Source organism: Bos mutus, chromosome 5 (genome assembly GCF_027580195.1).
Source record: "Bos mutus isolate GX-2022 chromosome 5, NWIPB_WYAK_1.1, whole genome shotgun sequence".
Lineage (NCBI taxonomy): Eukaryota > Metazoa > Chordata > Mammalia > Artiodactyla > Bovidae > Bos > Bos mutus.
In genome coordinates, this window is record NC_091621.1 from 111,701,327 (window position 1) to 111,724,633 (window position 23,307).

A 23,307-nucleotide genomic window follows, 5' to 3' on the forward strand; every position below is an offset into this window, starting at 1 on the left:
CTCCAGGCAAGAATATTGGAGTGGGGAGCCATTCCCTTCTCCAGGGGATCGTCTCAATCTGGGAGGCCTCCACAAAAGTGTTGGAAAGCCAAGCTCCATGATGTGGCTGGCTGCAGCTGTTCGGTTGTTAAGGACCATGGCATTAATAAGACATCAAAGAATATTTCAAACACAAAAATGAACAAATGAGAACAACCCTCAGATACACACACATGTATACACACACACATATGGTTGCTGTTGTCTTCTTTTCCATTCATTTTATCTCTGCGGTTTATGCATTTTTTAAAGATTCCTTCACCATAATTTCAGCATGGTTTGGGAGGAGGGCATTCAATCACAATTTCTAAACTGCTGTGCTTTTTCCCTCATTATCATATCACTTTATTCTATTTTTATAAAACATAACATCGATTCAGAAGAGTGCATAAAACGTATTTTTACAGATTAATGAATAATTGTAAAGCAAACTCTCTTGTGAGGAAACAGCACAGAGTGAGCTAGACTCTGGATGGATCTCCCAGGCCTCGGGGCGGGGGGAGGGCTGGGGCCCCAGGGGGTGGGATCTGCTGGTTTTGGTTTCTCCTGTGTGGGAACCTCGGGGACCCTCTGTGACTCTGCCTGAGACCCCTCTGCCCAGTGGATCCAGGGCATCACAGCCACAATAGAAAACACCAACTCCAGAATCAAACCCGGGCTCCCAGCTGGAAAATAAGGTCGTTCCAGGAGTCTGTCACAGCCACGCTCGCCTTCCTGCTCTGACTCCTCGCTGCCCGGACGTGGTCAGTGTGGCCCTGAGGTGCGTTCTGTACCCACCTGCCCCATCCACTCCTGTCTCCAGCCCCCGATGGCAGCCTGGCCAGGAGGATGGCTCAATTGATTGTTCAGTCCAGCCTGTCAATGGGGGAGGTAACTAAGCCTCCAGTTGTCAGGAAGAACCAAGACTCTCAGACGGAGAACCTACAGGAAAACCCTCCAGGGAGGCCTGTTGTAGGGTTTTATGAGGAAAACATCCCTGGACGGAGAAGAGTGCTCAGGAGCATCCCCGGGGGAAGGCAGAGTATTCCTTTTTTCTTTAATTTAGAAGAACATCTGCCCAGCATCTTGGGAAGCAGGGACCATCTGAAGATGCAGAGAGGACAGCTGAAGTGGTGGACCTTGGAGGGGCCCAGTGATTACTCAGCTCTTCTGAGACAGTGAATATTCCCTGTTTGCCAAGTATGTTCCCAAACTGTCTTACTCATGGTCTATGCCTACCCACAAAGAAGATGGGCACCAGCCCCACCTCACTCCCTGGAAGGAAAATGGGATGAGAAGGCGGGACAGTCCAGCACAGACTGCTCCCCACCCCCGCCCCGGGACGGGGGACAGTCCAGCATGGGCTGCACCCCACCCTGGGGGGAGAAGCAGAACCACAGCCTGAAGCCCTCACATCCCCAGAGAACACAGTCCCTGGTCCTTCCTGGCAGGGCATCCATCCACCTCCTCCCACTTTAGTTGGGGGCCTCCAGACACAAGATGAAGCCGTAGGGAGTTAGTGATTCCATTCTGAGGAACCACAGACAGACAATAGGAGGTTTGTGGGGGCCAGGCCTGGGGGAGGGGAGGGGCCGTGCTTATGGGGACAGAGTGTCCATCTGGGGAGATGGCAGAGTCCTGGAGACCAGGGTGGTGACGGTCACATGACTGCGTGTGCCCTTACAGCCACCCAGGCACCATGGTACGTATACACGCTCCAAAATGGGTAAAAGGGTGTTTTTTTTTTTTTAATGTTTCACCACAATTTTTTCAAAAGGAGCCTCCATCCTAACCTGGAGAGTCGCACAGGCAGAGTGCCCCTCCACAGCCGTGCTGGGGCTCACCACTCCCTGGAATGAGGGCCTGTCATCAGGCAAGCAGCCAGAGGGTGTTTCAGGGCCAACCAACGCAGATAGCACGAAGGGGGCCAAGTCCTCCATTGACTCACAAGACATGGAAATTTATGACCAAATTCAGATGAGTAGTGAGGCTCCCTTCCGCCCTTCACTCTGCTGGCCTGGGCCACGTGCAGCAGGTCGGGTGGGTGGACCCCAAAATTATTTTCTCTGGAACTAACCCCCCGAGGCTTCATCTTCCTCCTAGGGTTGATCTGTCTCACTTCCCGACACTGAGAGGATGCAGGTGGACCACAGCCCTCCAGTCACCCAACACGGAGGGCCGTGGGACCCAGCGCTGGTTAAGGCACAGGTGACTTCCATGTCATTTAGACCCGAGCAAAATCTTACTTAGCCTCAGTTTCCTTATAAAGTCAGGGAATTCGACGTGATGAGCTTCTAGTTTTTCCTTTAGTTCCACTGATCCATAAACTTGATTCCTGCCACACCACCTGTAGAGTCTGCTCTGAATAGAGCACGTGGGCTCAGTGGAACCCAGTGGAATCTGAGTCAGTTCCTACCCCTCCAACCCCTTCATCATTCAAGACAGATCAACAGTGAACTCAGGCGTGAGAGCCAAACCAAAACCAGTGTTGGCACACTAGGACAAGGCTGCCTCAGGCCCTTGGCACCTGCCCTGGGGGAGCAGTTACCACTGCTCTCCCAAGTCATTCTCCCAAGAGTGAACTCAAAGTGCATCATCAACAATGAAAGGCTTTGTGATGAGATCAAGGAAACCCATCAGGCTCCTGGACCAGAGCCTGGACCCGCCTGGACCCGCCACACCCCAGCCTGGACCTGCCATGCCCTGGGGGCCCAGCCTCCCAAGTCCAGGTCCTACCTGCTGCTCTCAGCAGACACCAGCCTCTGCCCTTGCCCCTCGGGCCATTCCTCTTCCCCAAGAGCAGCCCTGATCCCAGAAGCTTTCTGGTGTGGTGGAAGGTGCATAAACAGTCAGGAAAAATTAAGATCTTGCTGGAAGTCAGGAAAAAGCAACAGTCTGCTTGCTGCTCCCAGGAGATTCCTACGCTGGGCTTTTCCTAGAGGCCAGCTTTCCAAATGCCATCAGCAGAGAGAAGTCTTACGATGGAAACGTTAAATGCATTTTGGGCTTTCTAAGCGGGCCCAGGAGAAAGGACTGACATTCCATGTGTTCACCAGGGCTTTCTCCTCTCTCCTGGCCCAGAGCCTGGGACAGATGCTCCCCAGCCCACAGGTGTCTGAACATGTGTGTTCCTCTGAGTGCTTCTGCGGGGTCCGGAGAACAAAGCACACAGTCCCCGCATGGCCCAGAGCCACCCTTTCCTCCTCGGCCTCAGACGCTTGAACATCCAGCAAACCCATCAGTTGCTGAGTTTATTCCACACGAGCCTCAAACATCATTGGTGAGATTTCTGCCGCTGCTCAGGTGGATGCCAAGACTGCACCCTTCCAGACTTGAATCACCACCCCCCAGAGGACCCCAGAAAAGCAAGTGCTCTGTGGCATCTCCCCTGGAGACGCCAAGAACAAGCTTCAGGGTTGGTCCAGATGGGGGCCAAGCTCTGAGCCCCACGGACACGGCTGCCCCGTGACCAAGGGTAGGGAGAGTCACTGCTGGGCTCAGACACACACGCTCTCCCCTTTCAGGCCCCTTTGGGAACACATCTCGGGGGACGTGGTGGCAAACCCTTCTCACACTGGAGAGAACAAGCACTCAGAGTCACACGGAGCGTGCCTCACACCCTCGCTGCACCGCATCCTCCCCCGGGTGGCCCTGGCTTGGTGACCTTGCCTCTGAATCCGCTTCACTGTTTGCACACAAGAGCTGGACACTGCACAGCTGTAGAATTGTGGTCAACATCTGGGTCCCTGGGACGGACACCTGTTCCAGAATTATAACAGTGGTGCCCATTGTTAGTCTGATTAAAGGGAGACGTGACTCAGAACACAGGGACTGGAATACATCCCTGAAAAGCAGAGCCCTGGCCTGGCCCTGGAGAGTCTGGGTAAACACGCCTACGGGAATGGCAGGGCTAATATGAGAGCAGCGGCTAGATGACACTTGAGTCCCAGTGCCCGTAAGTGGGATCAGCGTCTCCGTGACAGGTCCTCTCAATGCAATATTTTAGGATGAAGGCAGAGCTGATGCTTCCTAGAGGCTGTCGGGCAGCAGGCAGTTCATTTCATGAGAGATTTCCCTGAGATCTCTGGGGATGTGCGGGTGATGGGTTTCCTTCAGCGTGATGTATGTGGGCTGCCTCCCTCCTCTCTCAGCTCTAAAGGCCCTTCGGAGATTTTTTTATGATTTTATGATGCTAATTCCTCCGGAAAGTTTTGAAAAATTTGACAGGCTTCATATAAGTGCGTGTGTAAGTATATGTAGGCATGTGAACATACAAACAACAAAAAGCCCTAGGAGCTGTACAAATGTACCCCTCCCCCAGCATCCTCCAAATTGTGCCCACATGTGCTGTGGCATCTTCTTTCCAAGGGGAACCTGCACAACTGACACGGTAATCTGAGGCCTGGGAATTGAGAACACGGAAACCTGCGTGTTCAGGGTGAATTTTTCACAATGACTCACCTGGGAGAAAGCCTGCTGCCTGTTTAATTACTCAAAGTGGAAAAAAAGCGAAAGTGTTAGTCTCTCAGTCGTGTTTGACTCTTTGTGACCCCATGGACCGTAGCCCACCAGGCTTCTCTGTCCATGGGATTTCCCAGGCAAGAATACTGGAGTACGTTGCCATTCCCTTCTCCAGGGGATCTTCCCAACCCAGGAGTCAAACATTGAGGGTTTGATTCTTTGATTCTGCAAACCCCGACCCAGGGTTTCCACATTGAGAGCAAATTCTTTACCATCTGAGCCACCAGGGAAGCCCCACAGACGCTTCCAAAAGGCCTGGGAAGGTGGTCGATGTCTCCCTTCACTCTGTAATCTGCATCTCCTCTCTTGCTGGTCAGCCATGGTGCTTCACAACTTCGTTTAGATTCCTCTGTCCTGAGACGTGGTTTCTCTCTTCAGCTCTGCTCCCTTCCCATTTCTCTGGGAACCCTGAGCCCCCTTCCACTTTTCTCTCCACCATCTCACCTTCCTGTCTTCTCAGCAACAAGCCAATGGCAATGACCGAACGCTCACTGCAAAGAGGCAACGTTTCTGGGAAGCGTTCGCAGCACAGAACGTCAGTGGAGGCCAGACACCAAGAAAGCCAAGTCTGCAGGGCCCAGATCTGGATTTCCCGCCCCAAGGTTGCCTAACCCTCACGTCGGAGGCACATCGCACTAACGAACGTGCCATCTGCAAGGAGCCAGCGGACAACAGATTCACCTGCACGTTTGAGAGAAGCTGACTGCATTTACAGAATTACAGACGTTTGAGATGAAACAGCTCTAACACAGGCAAAGGCCACCAGAGTAGACAAAAAGTTTTATTATTTTTCTCCAAAAGGCCCAACTCAAGATGCCTACCTTGAAGAAAAGGAAAAGAAAACAACTGAACTGGCGCCCGGCGCCGCGGCTACAAGGGCCGGAAGGGCCCGGGGGCACCGCAGGGAGCCGCGGGCCGCCTCACACGTGGGCTGCGCGGCCGCCGCCCGCCCGGCCCGGCCCGGCCCGGCCTGGCCTGCGCCGCCGCGGCTGACCGACCGACGCAGGGTCGGCGCGCCGACCCGGGGCGCGGAGAGTCGGGGGGCGGCGCGCTTGGTTACCTCTGCCTGTTTCCGGACCACATTGTCGGGGCTGAGCAGGTTTCCCAGGAGCAGCTGCTGCTGCTGCTAAGTCACTTCAGTCGTGTCTGACTCTGTGCGACCGCATAGACGGCAGCCCACCAGGCTCCCCCGTCCCTGGGATTCTCCAGGCAAGAACACTGGAATGGGTTGCCATTTTCTTCTCCAATGCATGAAAGTGAAAAGTTTTCCAGAATTGATTCTCAGGGATTTGGAGACATGGTACAGTACTTTCTGAGCAGTGTTCCTTGCTTAGGAATTTCCTTTCCCTGCTGGTTTGACAATAAATGGATTGGTGAACGTTTAGAAGAAATGGACAAGCTGGTCCTAAAATTCGTATGAGTTGCAAGAGACTACAAAATAGCTAAAACATCTTGAACAAAACAAAAGTTGGAGGACTCACACCTTGATTGTAAGGCTTACCATAAAGCTTCAATAATTAAAACAGCAGTACTGGCATAAGGATAGGCATATATAGATCAATGAAATTGAGTGGAGAATCTAGAAATAAATGATACATTTGTGGTCACGTGATTTTTGACAAGGGTGCTGTAATGGTTAATCTTATATTTCATCTTGACTAGGCTATGAAGCCTGGTTGTTTGGTCAAATCCTGGTCTAGATGTTGCTGGGAAGGTATTGTGGATGTCAGTAACATTTACAATAGTTGATCAAAGTAAAGCAGATTACCCTCAGTAGGTGAGTGGGTCTCATTCAACCAGTGGAAGGCCTTGACAGCAAAGACAGGTTTACAGAAGAAGAAGCAATTCTGCTTCAAGACGGCAACATAAGAAAGCTTGCTACTTGCTCTGCAAAGTTCAGGCTCTAGATTACAAAATCAACTTTTATCTGAATTTCCACTTGTTGGCCTGCCCTACAATTTCAGACACGCCAGGCCTGACGATCATGGTAGCTAATTCCTTAAGATAAATCTCTCTATAATGTATGCTAATGGTTCTCTGGAGAATGCTGATATATACAGGTACCAAGACCATTCAATGTGAAAGAACACTCTTTTTTTAACAAAGATTGCTGGTACGACTTGATATTATCTTTTGCATGATATCCACGTGGAAAAGAATGAAATGGACTGCTAGCTTGCACAGTGTGTGGACCTCAAAATGAAGCATGGATCTAAATGTGGGAGCTAAAACTATCACATTCTTGGAAGAAAACATGAGATCAAATTTTCATGGCCTTGAATTAAGCATTGGTTTCTTAGATGTGACACCAAAATCACAAAAAGACAAAAAAAAAAAAACAGATACAACTTTTGTGCTTGCAAGGAAACCATCAAGAAAATTAAAAGACAATCCATAGAATGGGAGAAATATTTGCAAATCATATAGCTGTTAAGAGACTTATATCAGAATGTATAAAGAACTATACAACTCTATAGCCAAAAAACCCCCCAAAACTAATAAATGAGCAGAATATTTGAATAGACACTCCGCCAAAGAAGATATATGGATACCAATAGCTTTAAGTACATTAAAAGATGATCAACATCCTTAATTACTAGGGAAATGTATAATGAGGTACCATTTCATACCCACAAGGATGACTATAATAAAAAGGACAATAGCAAGTTCTGGTGGAAAGATTGGTGTAGAAATTGGAACCCTCATACACTGCTGATGGGAATGTAAAATGGAGCAGTCAATTTGGAAAACAGTTTGACAGTTCTTTAGAAGTTAAACAGAACTACTATATGACTCAGCAATTCTACTGAAGTATATCCTTGAGAGAAATGGAAATGTATATCTACACAAAACTTGTACATAAATGGTCATAGCAACATTATGCATAATAGCCAAAAAGAATTAACAATCCAAATGTCCATCAACCGAGGAATAGATAAAATGTTGCTTGTCTACACAATGAGGTATTACTTGGCAATAAAAGAAAATGAAATACTGAAAAAAAAAAGAAAAGAAAACAATTATTCTGAGGGACTTCCTCGGTGGTCCAGTGGTTAAGTCCTAATGCATGACGCCTGGGTTCCATGCCTGGTCAGGGAACTAGACCCCACGTGGTGCATGGTGTGGCCAAAAAATAAATAAATAATGCATGTTGTCGTTCAGTCGCTCAGTCGTGTCCAAGTCTTTTTGACCCCATGGACGACAGCACACCAGGCCTCCCTCTCCTCTACTATCTCCCGGAGTTTGCTGAAGTAATGCACACTCCCACTGAAAAATAATTCGGGCAGTAATCCTCCTGATTACAGGATAAAAATGACTATGAAATTTTTTTGTTACAAATATTAACATTTACTAAAAATGCCTGGCTACAGGGAGAAAAAGATGACTTTGGCACCTGTGGATTTCAAGTTGTCCTCAGAGGTAAGAAATGACATCAGACAGCATCTTCCCAACAGTAAGGCACCCTGAAAATGCAGAAACTTTTTGCATATAATTGAGTTTCCTGCTGAACAGTTTCCACAAAGTGGTAGAGAGGTCTGCTCAGTTCTGCTCTGCTCTGGCCTCTGGGAACCCCCTCCTTATACCTGAGGACAGGTGTGACCATCCTTCTAGCAGCCACACCTGTCTCTTCCTCCTCACCCCTCATCCGTCTGACACCGCAAGCGTAAGTTCCATGATTTAGGGGTTAAATTTCGGCAGGATTAAAAATCCCACCATCGACCCTAGAACATTTTTTTTCAATCACGGTTTAAGAGATTTTGTGATATAGTCCTTCCTTCCAGGCCAGTGAGCAATCATTAGTTTGGGCTTTGTTCTTTTAGTAGTATAAGTAAAATATTAACTTATAACAAACGTAGTCTCATACCCAAATGTCAATATTTTAGAGGCCAATTACAATTGAATAATTCATTTTTCAATTAGGTGCTGTGACCTCTCTCCCTTAAAATGATGCCTCACGAGGGCATCTGCCATAAGTGGGGCTGCGCCGTATACAGCAGGCACCCAGTAAGGATTTTTGGTGAATGAATTCCCATCACCCCAAGAATGGTCCTAGACTGGGCTCTGGGAAGCTGTGTTTACATGTCAAAGCTGTACCTTCTGTGTGGAGTCCTGGCTCCTCTTCTGACTTGGAATCTTGCTCCTCCCACCATCAGTCTAGCAGACTCCCCACAGGCTTCAGGTTTCACTCAAGAGCAGTTTCTCCAGGAAAACCTCTTCTATTGGTTTTCCACCCCAGTTCACACACATCACTGCTTTCAGGGCCTTTGTTAATCATCTTAGAATCTCAGATGCCTATGTTCAGCCCCTCACTGCCCCTTCTGCCCAGGGGCAACTAGGAGCAAGGCTCCTAAGAAGCCAGGATCAAGGTTATCAGACCAACAAATTACGGGAAGGCACTTTATCACAATGAGCTCTTCCTACGCACACCGTGGGACCTGCTGACCCAGCACCAAACCTATGGGATGGGCAGCCCACAGTGAGGGCCAGCGCCCAGCAGACAGGCGCCCACAGCTGCCGGGGTCCCTAGGAATCCCATGGGGGCACTCCAGACCCCAGCTGCAGGGACCCACAGAGTCCCCCACCCTCCCAACGGCCTGACAGCAGGCTCAACCCTTGGCACGTCCAAGGGCACCACAGTCCCAAGAAACGACGCAACCTGTTCAGAAATTCCTTTGAAGGATCCAAGGGTTTGGATTTTATATTCAAGAAAGGCTTTCCTCAAATATATTTAAATTCAAAGGAGCTGGGTGCAGGAAAGGCTTCCATCACATACAGTGTGAGTGTACATAGGGAGCGTTTTCCCCCCGAACGAACGCAGGTGGATAAAAATGGGGCAAGGGGTGTCACACGCTTAGACTTCAAAGCTTCGGCCGCTGGCAAGTGGGCAGCAGGCAGTGCCCGTCTCTGAAACTGTGGGGAGGAGGAGCCCCCGCACTCAGGGCTCTGTCCAGGAGCACTCACCACCACTGGAGATGCCTGGTCCCCAGGGCAGCCACCCAGCCGCCCTGGCCTCCCTGCACGGCCCAGCCTCTCTTCCAAGGGCCTAGTCCTCAGGACAAGCTTCCTACACTGCAGGTGTTTCTAAACCTGCACCATTTGTGATGGAGAGGTGGGGTGGCACCCTCTGCCTGGTCCAGGGAACCCCTGCCTGATGAACACACAAGGTAGCTGTCTCTTGACGGTTGAGGACATGTGCCTGCATCCACACCCTGATGCTTGCGTTTCCAGGGCAGACCATGTCCCTTCTCTGAGAGCCAGTGTCCTTATCTGTGAAATGGGATGATAGGAGGCCTCACAGGGTCACTGCGATGCCCTAATCACCCTGACCCACACAACACTTCGGTGTCTGCACGTGGAACAAAGACATTACCACTGAGTTAGAGATGCCACGTCCTATGACAGTCATCTGTGCAACCCTGCTTACCCCAGCATTTACCATTTTTATTTTGCAACAGAACCTAGTTGATTTTTTAAAACACCAGTTAATGCTGCCACAGGCGGGGCAAGGTGTTGGGACGGGCGCTTTATCTCCGAGGATTCTTCCCACCCCCTCCTATCCTCACAGTCATGCACGTTCAGGGGAACAGGGGCCACCACCCCCACACATGAGTCCACGTGACACTTGGCCCCCTCTCGCCAGTCACTTTGCTTCTCTGAACTAAAAGGACGCCATCTGGCAGGCTCCGTCCACTCCCCGTCCACTCACTCAACAAATATTTATCAAGAGCCTGGCGGGTGCCAGTCCCTGCCCAAGGCACTGGGGACAGAGCAGCTTCCTGGGATGAATTCTCCACCCTGAAGTAAACAAGTAAACAGACGTGACCATTTACTGTAGTGGGGATTAGAAGCAGTGTTTGCAGAGCACTGGCGCCTGCTGGTCACTTGCAAAAGGGAATTGTTATGACTAAGCAGGTCTCCCGGCCCCACCTGCCGGAAGAGACACAAACAGAAAGGTTCGGTGACTGAGGGGAGCACCCCTCTGCCCCTCACCTGGGTCAGTCCCTCTCTCCCCTGGTCAGCGCTGCAGGCCTGGCTCCAGAATGGCTCATAGGCTGTAGCTGCACCGGGTCCCACCCAGACCAGCTCAGCAGACCCCAGGGCAGGGCTGGGGTTGGGGGGTGGGTTGCCTCAGCGAAGCGTCTCCCCGAGGCCCTTGTTAGGAGCTGGGCTGAGCCCCGAGCCACCCTGTCTACACCCCCACCTTGAGCACCCACAGACAAGACCAGCTGCGATGCGGGCCACCTGCCATCACCTGTCCGTGGGTTTCCCACACCTGGGGACCACACGCCAACCCCGACTCTCATCTACCGGATGCATGCAAGCCCCACAGAAACGTCTCGCCTTCTAGTAGACCTGACGGTGCAAGAAGGCTCAGCTTACTGCAGGAGGACCAGGGCCTGAGCCCACATCTCTGCTTGCTTCCCAAACACACCCAAAACACCCTGACACATCCTAAATACAGGCCATGGGGTATCCTCAGCCCAGTGCAGCCTGGAAGGGGACCCCACAGGCTCGGGCAAGACCTGGCTCCCGAGCTGACCAGCAAGGACTGGGGTTGTTCCAAACATGGTCCCTGCAGGGTGAGTTGTGGTGGGGGGCTGTCCCTCAGGGACCCTTCTTTAGCCCTGAGGCCTCTCTGCCTCTCTCCCTGTGTGATGAGACCCGCGAGTGGGCAGCCCAGATATCCTCTGTGGGTGAGGGTTCCAGAAACCAAGAGCCTGTGTGTCTCGTTGCCCACAAAAGCTCTCCCAAAGGGCCCTGTGGGACCTGCATCCAGGACCAGACAGAGGGCCCCAGGCTCGGGCTGTGAGCTCTCCAACCAGCACACACAGCCTCTGCTGGCACCTTAATGGCCCCCAGGCCTGAGCTCACCATCCTTACAGCCAGTCGGGGCCGCCCCATCTCACAGCATAAATGGGAAACTGGAAAGGCCCGCCTTCTCCCCGACACTTGGGCCCTTCTGCTGAGCCCATTCCCCCGCCCCAGCCCCCATGTTTCCTCCTCTGGCCTCTCCTCTGCCCCTCGCCCCTCTGGAACTACCTGGTTCTGGCTTCAGAAAGCCCAACACAGCCCTGTTGTCTGCACAAGGTCAGTCGCCAAATATATTCTCTTAATATTCCAACCCAATCCAAGTCTGAGCTGACTTTAGGGTCTGTTGGGAGCTGGGAGTTTTCCACATGCGATGAGTCCACCCTGCCAGCAACAGAGCTCAGGAGACCTCGTCCAATTTACCTGTAGGGCAGCGGCCACCGGCGAGGGCATGGGGGGGTTCACACACTATTTCTACAAGATGCTCTGCGTGGCAGGTCACACTGCCACCAACAAGGCTGTGAATAATGCGGAAAGAAGTGCCATGTCACGGGCCTGTTCACATTTCCTTCTGCTCCACTAGCACCAGGAAAAGATAACAAAGATGACGGATTTGGGTGCAACGGTGTATGTTAGATGGAGCATAAAACAAACAGGCTTTTACTTAAATAATGAGAAAAAGATCTTTAAAAAAAATTCCATACTGAAACACTTTTCATCTCCTGGAAAGAGAAAAAAAAGCAAAGTGCTAGGAAAATAAACCAGGGTTGTATCAAGCAGGTTGCAGGGGGAAGGAGCTGGGCAGAAGGAAGGAAGGAAGTCGAGAGCAGGAGGGCAGCTGTGGGCCCGCAGGTGTCAGGGGGACCCCCTCCTTCTGGACAGTGAGGGGCTTTGCTAAGTGAGTTATTCTTGGACCCGACAGAGGACACATCTCTGGGCAGCTGACTTGTCTCTTTCTGTCTGGACCCTATAGAGAGCCATGGGGAGAGGGCAAGCTGACAGGGCCCCACTTGCAAGAGGGCAAACATTTGGGTCGCTTTTCCCAAAAAGCAGCCGGTGATGCCCAGCAGCAGGGGTGCCAGGCAGGCGAGTTAAACCCATGGACTCTGAGCCCTGCGGGCTCACACTGTAGCTGCTCCCCGCCCCGCCCGAGGGGATCCACAGGCTTTGAGGTGCCAGGCCCTCTGCTGTAGGTGCAGTATCGCCTCTGTCTCTGAGTGGGACTCTGCAACTGCAGTTTCTCATTCTAAAAAAGCCATGAGAGTCATGGGAGGTTGTCAAGCTTCCTTTCAGGGGCCCTTCAGTGATTTGGGGGCCACATTCTGGAGGGACAAGGGGACAGCTTTGGTCCTCAAAGCTCCACAAAGAGCCGCACGCACCCCTGCTTCAGGGTTCCAGAGGCTATAGACATGACCCAAGGCCCCTGCTCCGCCCGGCGCCCCAGCCCACTCTCCGCACTGTCGGCCTAGAGCTGCCAGCCAGGTGAGTGTGAACCAGCCCCCGCCATCTCCTATGGGTTTAAATCTCTCTTTCTTGAGCCTGGAAGACTCGGCTCTTGCCATCTCCCTCGACTTTCAGGCGGAACCTCCCTGGTGGCCCCGCGGCGCCTCCTGTCCACCTGCCCCAGCCCTCCCCTGCACCTGCCACAGATGTTCAGAGCCGGGCCTGGGGCTCCTTCAGCCCTCCCTGCCTCGCCCAGCAGGAAGTGTGCCTGGAGTCCCGCCTGACACCTGCCCTCTGCAGTCTCCTCCTGCTCCGTCCACGGGCTCCTCGGTCACTGGCCCTCATCCCGGCCCCTTAAAGCTGACCTCCCGGCTGAAGGCATCTCTTGCCCGCCCCTCACCCAATGAGAGGAATTTTCAAAATGTGTGTCTGTGTAGGTGTGTGTTTCTGTGTGTCTGTGTACATGTACATGTGTCCGTGTACATGTGTGACTGTGTATACATGTGTGACTGTGTGTCTGTGTACATGTATGTGTGCCTGTGTGTATATGCATGCATCTGTGTATATGTCTATGTATGTATCTGTTTGACTGTGTGTGTACATGTATGCGTGTCTGTGTCTCTATATGTGTGATTATGAGTATCTGTGTATAGTGTGACTGTATGTATATGTGCTTGTGTCTGTGTATATGATGTAGATGTGTGGCTGTGTGTGTACATGTATGTGTGTAGATGTGTGTCTGTGTGTGTGTGTGTGTCTGTGTACATGTATGTGTGTCTGTGTCTGATATATGTGTGACTGTGTGTACCTGTGTATATGTGTGTGTGTCTCTGTATATATATTTAGGCTGGAGGAAACTCTCCATCATCCGGGCACATTCCCCTACTTTACAGTCACTGCCCAACCCAGGGCTTTAGAGAGGCAGCAACTGCCTTAGCAACTAGAACCCCCTCTCAGCTCCCACATTCTCTGGTGTACCCCAATTCCTAGTATAAGGCCCCCCAAGTCCTGGCTGCCCCCAACGCCTCCCCTCCACCACATGGGCTCACCCTCATGGGGGAAGACGGAAGACGGACCAGTGGTGCAGCCTGGACTAGCTTGGGCTTGCAGGGGTCACCCTTTACTCACAGCAGTTTTACTGAGGTACAACTTACAACCAGGAAATCTGCCCATTGTGAGGGTACAACTTACATACAGTTGTATGACCATCACCACTGCCTAGTTTCAGAGCTTGTCCATCACCCTGTGGAGTGATTTTAAAACCATGGTCCCTCTGCTCCAGCTCGGAGGACATCCTAGGACCGCTTGCTCTCCAGCCCAGCGTGAGGAGGGGCCAGCAGCACTCAGCCACCCAGAGCACCCACCTGTACACTCCCCACCCTCATGGACTCTGGGTGAGGGGCCATCCCTGGGACCTAAGATGACAGCAACCTCCTCTGAGCCTCGGTCCAGAGTCGACCCAAAGCGTCACTGGCTGCCAAACAGGCCTCAGAGTCTTTTTCTAAGTTGCAGATTAACTGAGAGGCTGTAGAGTTTCACGGAGGGTGGGGTTTGGGGGATGCGGTTATGTGATATGACACTGGGAGAAGAAGTGGCACCAAGGAAGGCCCTGCTTTTTCCGGGGGCCTCTGGAACACCCCTGGTGTGTTTCTTTTGACACAGCAAAGAGCTCCTGCCTGCTGACACAAGGTCGCACCTCGTCAGGCCACGTGGACTTGGGCTCTGCTTGCCATGTCATCACTCAGCTCACCAGCCAGCTCTGGAGCCTGACCCCACACACAGCCCAGGCTCCCTGAGACAACCAGGCAAAGGCTGCAAAGTCCAAACAGGCATCAGACACACTAGCTGCAGGGGCCCAAGAAAATGTCAAAGACTAAAAAGCACAAGAATTGATTACCCCGTGATATCAAGAGAGGCTGGCGACAGGAGAAGGAGGCCCTGGTACTCTCCTGTTTCTTCCAGAAACAACCACCAACTGTCCCCTGTCACTAACTACAGGAAGCTGCCAACGACCCAGGAGATGCACTTTGTGGGGTCACGTGAGAAGCTCTGGAGTCCTGGCAGGGGAGGGGAGAGGCAGGACCTCCCCCCCGAGCCGGCGGGCGGCCCAGGATCCCGGGGCGCCTGGTCGGGCCAGCTGCATTCCACAGCCCCCTCTGTGCCCAGACGGCTTTGTGATGACTTCAGGCTCAGCGCAAAGTAAACACTCTCCACGCTTTTTCCATGGACACGTTCTAACCCCAAACTGCCAGCACTGGCCTCCCGACCATCCAGATGGAAAGCCGCCTTTCCCAAGAACATAAAACCTTCTTAACTAAATAGTCCATCTTGGCTGCAAAAGCAAACTTTCCTACAAGCTTCCTAGAAATTACTTCTCGAGCACTGAGCCTACGAATCACCTGAGCAAAGCCCCCTCAGTGGAATGACGGCCCGGGGAGCAAACGCGACGGAGGATCCAGAAGGCACACTCACTCCAGCAGACACCTGCCCTTCCGGGATGCGGGTGGAAAGAGCACCCACGGGCCACTGCCCAGAACTCACACTCGCGTGCATCCTGCTCCCAACTGCCTGACCGCAACAGTCTTTCTCACAACAGGCCGAGATAAGACAGGTGCTGATGTGAATAAAGAGGCCTTGACATCCAAGCTCGGCTGGCTTTTGTAACATCAAGCATGTTCCAGCTCGAATCCACATGGTCCAAGCTTAGCCCCCACTGCCATTGTGCAGAGGCAGGCACACGGCGGTGCACTTACCAGGTTGGAATTCGTGGCGTTGGAGTCGTCCTCTGGGAAGGGAATATAGATCGCTAAGGCCACACAATTGGCAAAAATAGTCAGTAAAATAATGATTTCAAATGGCCTGGGGAGAGGGAGTTAAGGAATTAATGCCACGGGAAGCACCAGTGAAACACACACACACACACACACACATATATATATATATATTTAAATGAATCGGAGATCCATAAGAATTTTGTTTAAACAATACATTCCAAGCCCCTTGTGTTCTGAAAAGAAACATATGCCTTTTTAAGTGCTTCTAATGGGGCCCCGCCAAAATTTTTCCTAATATGTCAAAAGCAGTGGAGGCCAGTCGCGTGCCAGAGTAAACACAGATTTCTAAAACTTTTTTCCCTTCTTTTATTTATTTAGATTGCACTGGACTTCATTTTCTCTCATGTGTGCCGGGACTCGCCCCCGCCCACCCCTTCCTGGGCCGCCCTGCCTGCGGGCTCGCCCGCCTGCACTGGGGGCCCGTCGAGGCTTGGCTTGAAACAGGCAGACCCTGGGGGGCTCAAGGCAGAGACTTGACTTTGACTCTCCAGCGAAATTTGGAGATAATACTTTCAATCTTTTAAGTTGAAGTTCAGAGTCTCTTTTTTTTTCTTCCTCCTTATTCTCTGACAGCTTCCAGAGAGCCTGAAGGTGGCCAGGGGCTCTGGACCCCAGCAGCAGGGCAGCATGAGCTGTGCGGGTTGGGGGCAGCAGCTGGGTGCAGGGGTCTCTTCCATCTACTCAGGTCCTGCTTTCGGGGGTGGGGGTGGGGCGGCCTGTGTCCCAGGGTCTCCTGACTTGCTGCGGGTTGTGCTGGGGTTTGGAGGGCGTGGGGATAAGCCAAGCTTCACTCCCCAACCTCAAGGAGGTCCCTGTGCCTGGATCTCTGCATCAAAATATCAGGCAGATGCAAAAATGAGCAATTGTGACCATACACCTTCTGCCCTGCACCCTTGATGGAAGGCCATGGGGTGGGAAGTGGGGGCACTTCAGAGGAAGGGCCCAGCTCATGCTCTTCCAGCCCCATCTTCCCTCCTCCCCAGTACAGCCACGTTTCCAGCCCAGTCTTTGGAGCCTCACCAGGGGAGGATGAGAAAGAAGGCAGCCATTCCTGGAGGCAGGGGCCGCCTCCATCTCCAGGGAAGCCTGGGCTCGCAGAGCTCGCAAGTCCTGAAGCAGACAGAGGCCTTGGAGATGGCCTGGTCCAAACCCCTGAGGCCCAGGGAGCCAGAGAAACTCCCAAGACCCACAGCAGGCATTGACCTGCCAGGCCAGAACCCAGACCCCTGCCCGCAGAGTCCACTGTCCACTCCTTTGCCATGGACATCCCAGGATCTGAGTTCTCAGGGCAGCTTGGGGCCTGGAAGGAATTGATGATCCTCCAGTTCAGGGCCCCCTGGACACTGTGCTGCCTACGGGTGGGTCCCTCAGCCTTGAGGGCGGAGCTGGTCATTCGCTCACCCAGCATGCCCCCTAAACACGGTCAGTCTTTGTGTCACCTTGCCATTGAGAAGACCTGCAGCGGGTGCCCAGCCTCCCCACTGGACAGGCAGAAAATAAAGCAGCGTCTCCCAGGGCCGAGCTGGCAAATAGCAGAGTCAGGTCTGAACCAGAGCTCCTGACTCATCTTTTCCATCGTCTTGCTGCCTTTGAGCTGGCCAGGGATGCGTGGGGAGTTGGGATGCTGGTGGGAGGAAGGCTGGGCGCTGATGCTGACCGAAGGCTTGCTCCCTCAGGCCCTGCTCTGACCGCCTTGCTCAAACCGCAGAGTGGTGGGCAGTTGTCACCCCATTCCTACATGGGGGAAGTGAGACACAGAAGGTGACAGGATGCGTCAACTTGCCCAGAGTCACCTCGCTGGGGTAGGATGGGCTCGGACCAGAAAGTCTGGCTCTGAAGTCTGAATTTGTCAGGAGTCTTCTGCACTGATCCACTCTGAAATCATCCCAAGCAACTGTCGTTGCTAAAGTTTTGTGGGAACTTTTTTGGTGGGCCATTTTTCAAGTCTTTATTGAATTGGTTGCACACTGCTTCTACTCTATGGTGTTGTGTCTTTCTCGCTGGGAGGCACGTGGGATCTTAGTTCCCTGACCAAGGATCGAACCCACACCACCTGTGTCAGAAGGTGAAGTCTTAACCACTGGACAGCCAGGGAAGTCCCACCCTAAGTGTTTTTAGGAGATCGGCTCTTTCAGGCCCCCTCCCATATGGCCTCCTCCCTCTCGCCCTGTCCCCACTCAGCCCAGGCTGGGCATCTTTGTCCCCATCATCTGCCCTGGGGCTCCCCTCTGCAACCAGAACAAGAGCCAGGCCTCACATATCAACCTATCCCCTCCCCACAGGTGAGTGACAGCTGAGTCCAGGTGTCTCCTGCTCTGATGCCCACTGTGAGGTGGGAATTTAGGCCCAGGTCAGGTCCCCTTGGGACCCCACTGAACTGTTGGCCTCCTCCTGACCTCCTGCAAACCGCCCCCCCGCCCCGCCCCCCCACCAGTGCCTTTCTCCTAAACTCTGGACTCATGGAGAGACGGAGCGGAGATGTGAGTTCAGGGCCCCTGGATCTGAATCTCTGGTGTGAGTAGAGCGAGTGCAGCTCCTCCAGGCCCCCTGCCCCACCCTGGACACATGGCCCAGCCACCCCTTCACAGCCCTGACCAAGCGGTGCTGACAGCAGCCCGACGGGGACCCACAGATCCAAGCCTCTGACCCAGGCAGTGGACACCTCAGCCCCGGGACCCCCTGCCCAGTTCTGCAGCTGTGCCGGGCTTAGGCCACCTCCTCTCAAGTGATTTGGGACTTAAGGGGCTCAGGGTTTGACAGAACAAACATTTCTTGCTAAACTGAAATGTTCTTCTCTCTCGAGTCATCTCCTTATACCTTTCATCCACTCCCAAAACTTAGAAATCTTTCCATGGAAAGTCGTCAATGAAACCTAACACCCGCCCTGAACCCTGGGAGACGTGGCAGGCTTACCCGAGTAGCTTCTTCCTAGGAAAACGCCTGGCACTGAGTCCAGGGTTCTAGTCCTGTCTATACCACCCTGCAGGCTCCGTGTCCTCACCAGGAAAGTTGGGGGCACACGCACTCACCCTCAAGGGCCTTCCCATCTCCCTCACCCCACGATTCCTGGGTGGGATTGCTCTGTGAGAGCCCAGCCCTTCAAAGCCTCATCCTCTGCAGCCCGTGCCCACCGGGTTCTGTGCAGACACGGGTCTGCGTCACCTCCCAGGCTGCTGGTTCCCAACCCAGCTGCACCTGGAGAGTTCAGCCAGGCCCGGGCAGAGCTCAGACACCTGCGCTTCATCCCAACCCCCAAGGAACGCTGATGGACTCGTCCAACCTCACGGAGAGGTCACACGGCTGTGCCAGCCCATAGATCAGGAGGAGGTGACATGTCAACCCACACTGAGTGAGCCCTGAGCAAGCTCAGCCTGGCAAGCGAGGAGAAACAACCCCTTAGTCTTGTTTCCTTAAACACTGCTTTTATATACAGAACAATCCCCATGGAGCTGGCTATACAGGCAGCTTCCCAGGCCCCATCCCCACAGGCTCTGACTCAAGGCTGGGGAGGGCCTAGAACTCTGCATTCCAGCCATACCCAGTGACCGACCCAGTGGTCTGAGAACAACCCGCCGCAGGCCACACAGCTGAGCCCAAAGGATACTTCCACTCGACGATGCTGATGCAGGCCCTCCGGATGGGGTTCTTTAGGGTCAGGCAGAGCAGGGCGCGGGGCGGGCGGGTGGCTGTCGTGCTGCCCTGCTTCTTGGGCTTCCCATACTGCTGCCGTTTCCGCTGCGTGGAGCTGACCGTGGAGATGGTCGCGTTGCCAGCACTGCCCATCAGCTTGGCCTGCCGGGCCGCGTCGATGGCGGCCTGCCAGGACAGGGCGGCCCCTGGTGTGGGGATGTGCTCAGGTGCCAGCCCCGCGGCCGCGTTGGCGTTCATGTTGGCGTGAGCCGGGCGCGGGCTCCCATAGCTGGGACCTGCAGGAGAGGACAGGGACAGTGGTCACTGCGGGGGAGAACCAGGAGCCCTGGCAATGCGATCTGGGCCCCAGACTCGCGAGTATTTTTTTAAAATTTCATTTCAAACCTTTGCAGGAGCTGGGGCGGCAACCCGTGGAAACACCAGTGTGTGACACTGGGTCTGCTCTGGTCCGAGCTCAGCCCAGGTCAGCTGTGTGACCCTGGACACGTCTCTCCCGTCATTTTAAGCGGAAAAGACACGAAATGTATGCATTTCAGCACTTGGGGATCTCAGAAACACAGCAAGAAGAAGAGGATGCAGAAAAGGAGAAATATGCTCTGCAACACGTGGCAGTTAAAATATATACTCATAAGCACACATACAAATATGCTTTGTTTTTGGTTGTTTGTTTAGAATGGTTGTCTAGAGAAGGTGAGGCACAAAATAAAAATAGGATACGGGGACAGGAGAAAAGAATGAATGAATGAGAGCCGCTGCGTGAATCAGTGCTGACAAATGTACAGTGAATTGAAGGATATAGTTCACTCAAATCTCTGCACCTCAGCTCCAAAATAAAAGTAGGAATCATAAATGAAGGGGTTGGACCAAAGCGAGGTGACATCCAGGTACCGCAAACCCGTCTGGCGACGGGTGTTGTTGGATAGGACAGCCGGCAGCTGTGAGGGTTTTAAATCACGACAGCAGGTCCCATGACGTCCCCCCAGTTGAACAATAGGATCTATGCGCCCTCCTGACATAGGTTGGCCTGCTGTGATTCTTTTGGCTCATAAAGTTCAGCAGAGGTGACACAGAGGTGACTTCTAAGGTAAGTGGAAAATCCGAAACGCCAGCCCTGGGCCACCACGCTGTGAGGAAGCCCCACCAGCCTATGTAGGGGTGGGGAGTCTTGTCCATCCCGCAGCAACTCCAGCTGTCATCTGACTGCAGCCCCATGACAAGACCCCAAACCAGAACTGCCCAGGGAGCCCTTCCTGAACTTCTGACCTGTAGAAACTGGAGCAGCCCAGTGTGCACTACAGAGAGCCACTTGTTCGGGGTGACTTTGTGTAGCATTTGGCGTCTGGGAAATGGCATTGTGTGTAGTGAGTGTGGCCAGGAGGGGATAGAGGGACAGAAATCCTGGGCAGGACCCAGAGGAATCCAGCATAGACGCCTCTGCATGGCTCTGGCTTGTAGGCAACACAAAGCTCCAAGGCTGTCCCGGGCCTGGTGGGTTCTCCCCCATCTGCCCACTGACACCAACCCCAAGAAGCCTACAAGGTCCACCAAGAGACTGACCCAGTCTGGGCCCTGGGACAACCTGTGACCTTGAGACTGGCTGCTGGCCAGGCTCTGCAGGATTAGGAGGCACTGCGAGAATGGGGTGATGCTGTGGGCAAAGAGCCTGGCATCTGGAGACCACATCAGTCGCCCGGGAGACAGTGGCCAGAGCCAGGCCAGGGGCACGGACACCACTTGCAAGCCCCCCTCAGTAACCCTCTCCTCTGCATTATGTGCACGGGGTTCTTCCAGGGAAGCTGCTGCTGCCTCTTGGGGCCCCTTCCCCCTCCTCAGGACAGGCTGGACCCAGATGACCACGTGGTCATCCTTCCCATAATCAACTCAGGCTCACCCTGCCAGTTTGCCCTTCGAAGTTACTTTTGCTCCCAGCTGGCCCTCTTGCCTTCACCACCAGCCTTGTCCCCGACAAGTGCCAGTTCAGAGATAAGCACGTGACCCAGCTTAGCCTCAGATCCCAGAGATACTCTGTCCTGGAGACAGATTCTGACAACCGCTGGGCTCCTGCATCCAGCCACACCTGATGCCAGATCCACCTCTGAGCTCTCCAGCTTTATTCCTTAGGTAACTTCGCTTGAAAGAGATGGGAATACCAGACCACCTGACCTGCCTCTTGAGAAACCGATATGCAGGTCAGGAAGCAACAGTTAGAACTGGACATGGAACAACAGACTGGTTCCAAATAGGAAAAGGAGGACGTCAAGGCTGTATATTGTCACCCTGCTTATTTAACTTCTATGCAGAGTACATCATGAGAAACGCTGGGCTGGAAGAAGCACAAGCTGGAATCAAGATTGCTGGGAGAAATATCAATAACCTCAGATATGTAAATGACACCACCCTTATGGCAGAAAGTGAAGAAGAACTCAAAAGCCTCTTGATGAAAGTGAAAGAGGAGAGTGAAAAAGTTGGCTTAAAGCTCAACATTCAGAAAACGAAGATCATGGCATCTGGTCCCATCACTTCATGGGAAATAGATGGGGAAACAGTGGAAACAGTGTCAGACTTTATTTTTCTGGGCTCCAAAATCACTGCAGATGGTGATTGCAGCCATGAAATTAAAAGACGCTTACTCCTTGGAAGGAAAGTTATGACCAACCTAGATAGTATATTCAAAAGCAGAGACATTACTTTGCCAACAAAGGTCCGTCTGGTCAAGGATATAGTTTTTCCAGTGGTCATGTATGGATGTGAAAGTTGGACTGTGAAGAAAGCTGAGCACTAAAGAATTGATGCTTTTGAACTGTGGTGTTGGAGAAGACTCTTGAGAGTCCCTTGGATTGCAAGGAGATCCAACCAGCCCATTCTAAAGGAGATCAGTCCTGGGTGTTCTTTGGAAGGACTGATGTTGAAGCTGAAACTCCAATACTTTGGCCACCTCATGAGAAGAGCCGACTCATTGGAAAAGACTCTGATGCTGGGAGGGATTGGGGGCAGGAGGAGAAGGGGACGACAGAGGATGAGATGGTTGGATTGCATCACTGACTCGATGGACGTGAGTCTGAGTGAACTCCGGGAGTTGGTGATGGACAGGGAGGCCTGGCGTGCTGCGATTCATGGGGTTGCAAAGAGTCGGACACGACTGAGCGACTGAACTGAACTTCACTTCACTTAAGCTAATCTGAATTGGTTTTCTGTCCCCTGCAGACCTAATACGCTTGCTCATGTGCCTGACTGGACTTCCACTCCTGCCCGTTTCCCAAGTCACGTCCTCCCACCATCACACTAGTGACACACAGAAGTTTCCAGTTTCACGCCACCTGACTGACGGGACCCCCATGTACTGTATACCTCAAGGGCTCTGGGACTTTTCTGAACCCGACAGGAAGGCATATCGTGACAGGTTACTGTTGGCTGTGCAGTCAGGAGAGGCGGGTGGGTCGCATTTTATCACAGAGGTGCAGGTGCCTGTGACCCACCCGCTGGGCCCGAGAGGAGCCCTCCAGGTCTGCGTGAGTGCCAGCTGGTCTGCACCTTCTCCTCTATGGCAGCTGCTCCTGCACCGTGCCATCTGGTCCCCATGGCATCAGAACCCCACCCCCACTCCCAACCTGGAGAGCAGCCTCTGAGCTCTCCTCAACGCGCAGCCTGTGCTCTGTAGACACAGGCTCCGCATCTCCATCAAGGACCCAGAGGAGCCAACCCCTTCCAGACAGGGATCCCGTCCCTCACATGCTCGCCGCCATCGTCACTGTGGGGCATCCCAAGCTTAGAGCAAGGGAGACCCTGCTCGGCCAGGCCTCTGCCTTTCTTAGGAGGCCCCAGAGGAAGAGACTGGAAGACAGGACGCGACGCATTGAGGCACATGCTGCACGAGGGTCCCGTGACAACCAGCAGGTGCGTGTTCCCATCACCCACAAGAGCAGAGGACGTGGAGTGAGGCTGGAGATGCTGCGTCCACTCGCTCTGTGTGTGCACTCACGGGGGCCACGAGTCAAGCACCCTGTGCCTGGTTCATGGCCTCGGGGTGAAG

General features: G+C 53.1%; 1 protein-coding gene across 13 annotated transcripts in view; it reads right to left on the minus strand.

Moving 5' to 3' along the window:
• Positions 1-23,307, minus strand: part of CACNA1C (calcium voltage-gated channel subunit alpha1 C) — a 391,750-nt gene that overhangs the window by 323,806 nt on the left and 44,637 nt on the right. For all 13 annotated transcript variants that reach the window (XM_070371668.1, XM_070371667.1, XM_070371674.1 and 10 more), the window contains exons 2-3: positions 19,231-19,552; positions 15,546-15,651 (exon numbers count right to left, since the gene is read on the minus strand). In XM_070371668.1, coding sequence (XP_070227769.1) covers positions 15,546-15,651; positions 19,231-19,552 — 428 coding nt within the window. The remainder of the gene's footprint in view (positions 1-15,545; positions 15,652-19,230; positions 19,553-23,307) is intronic.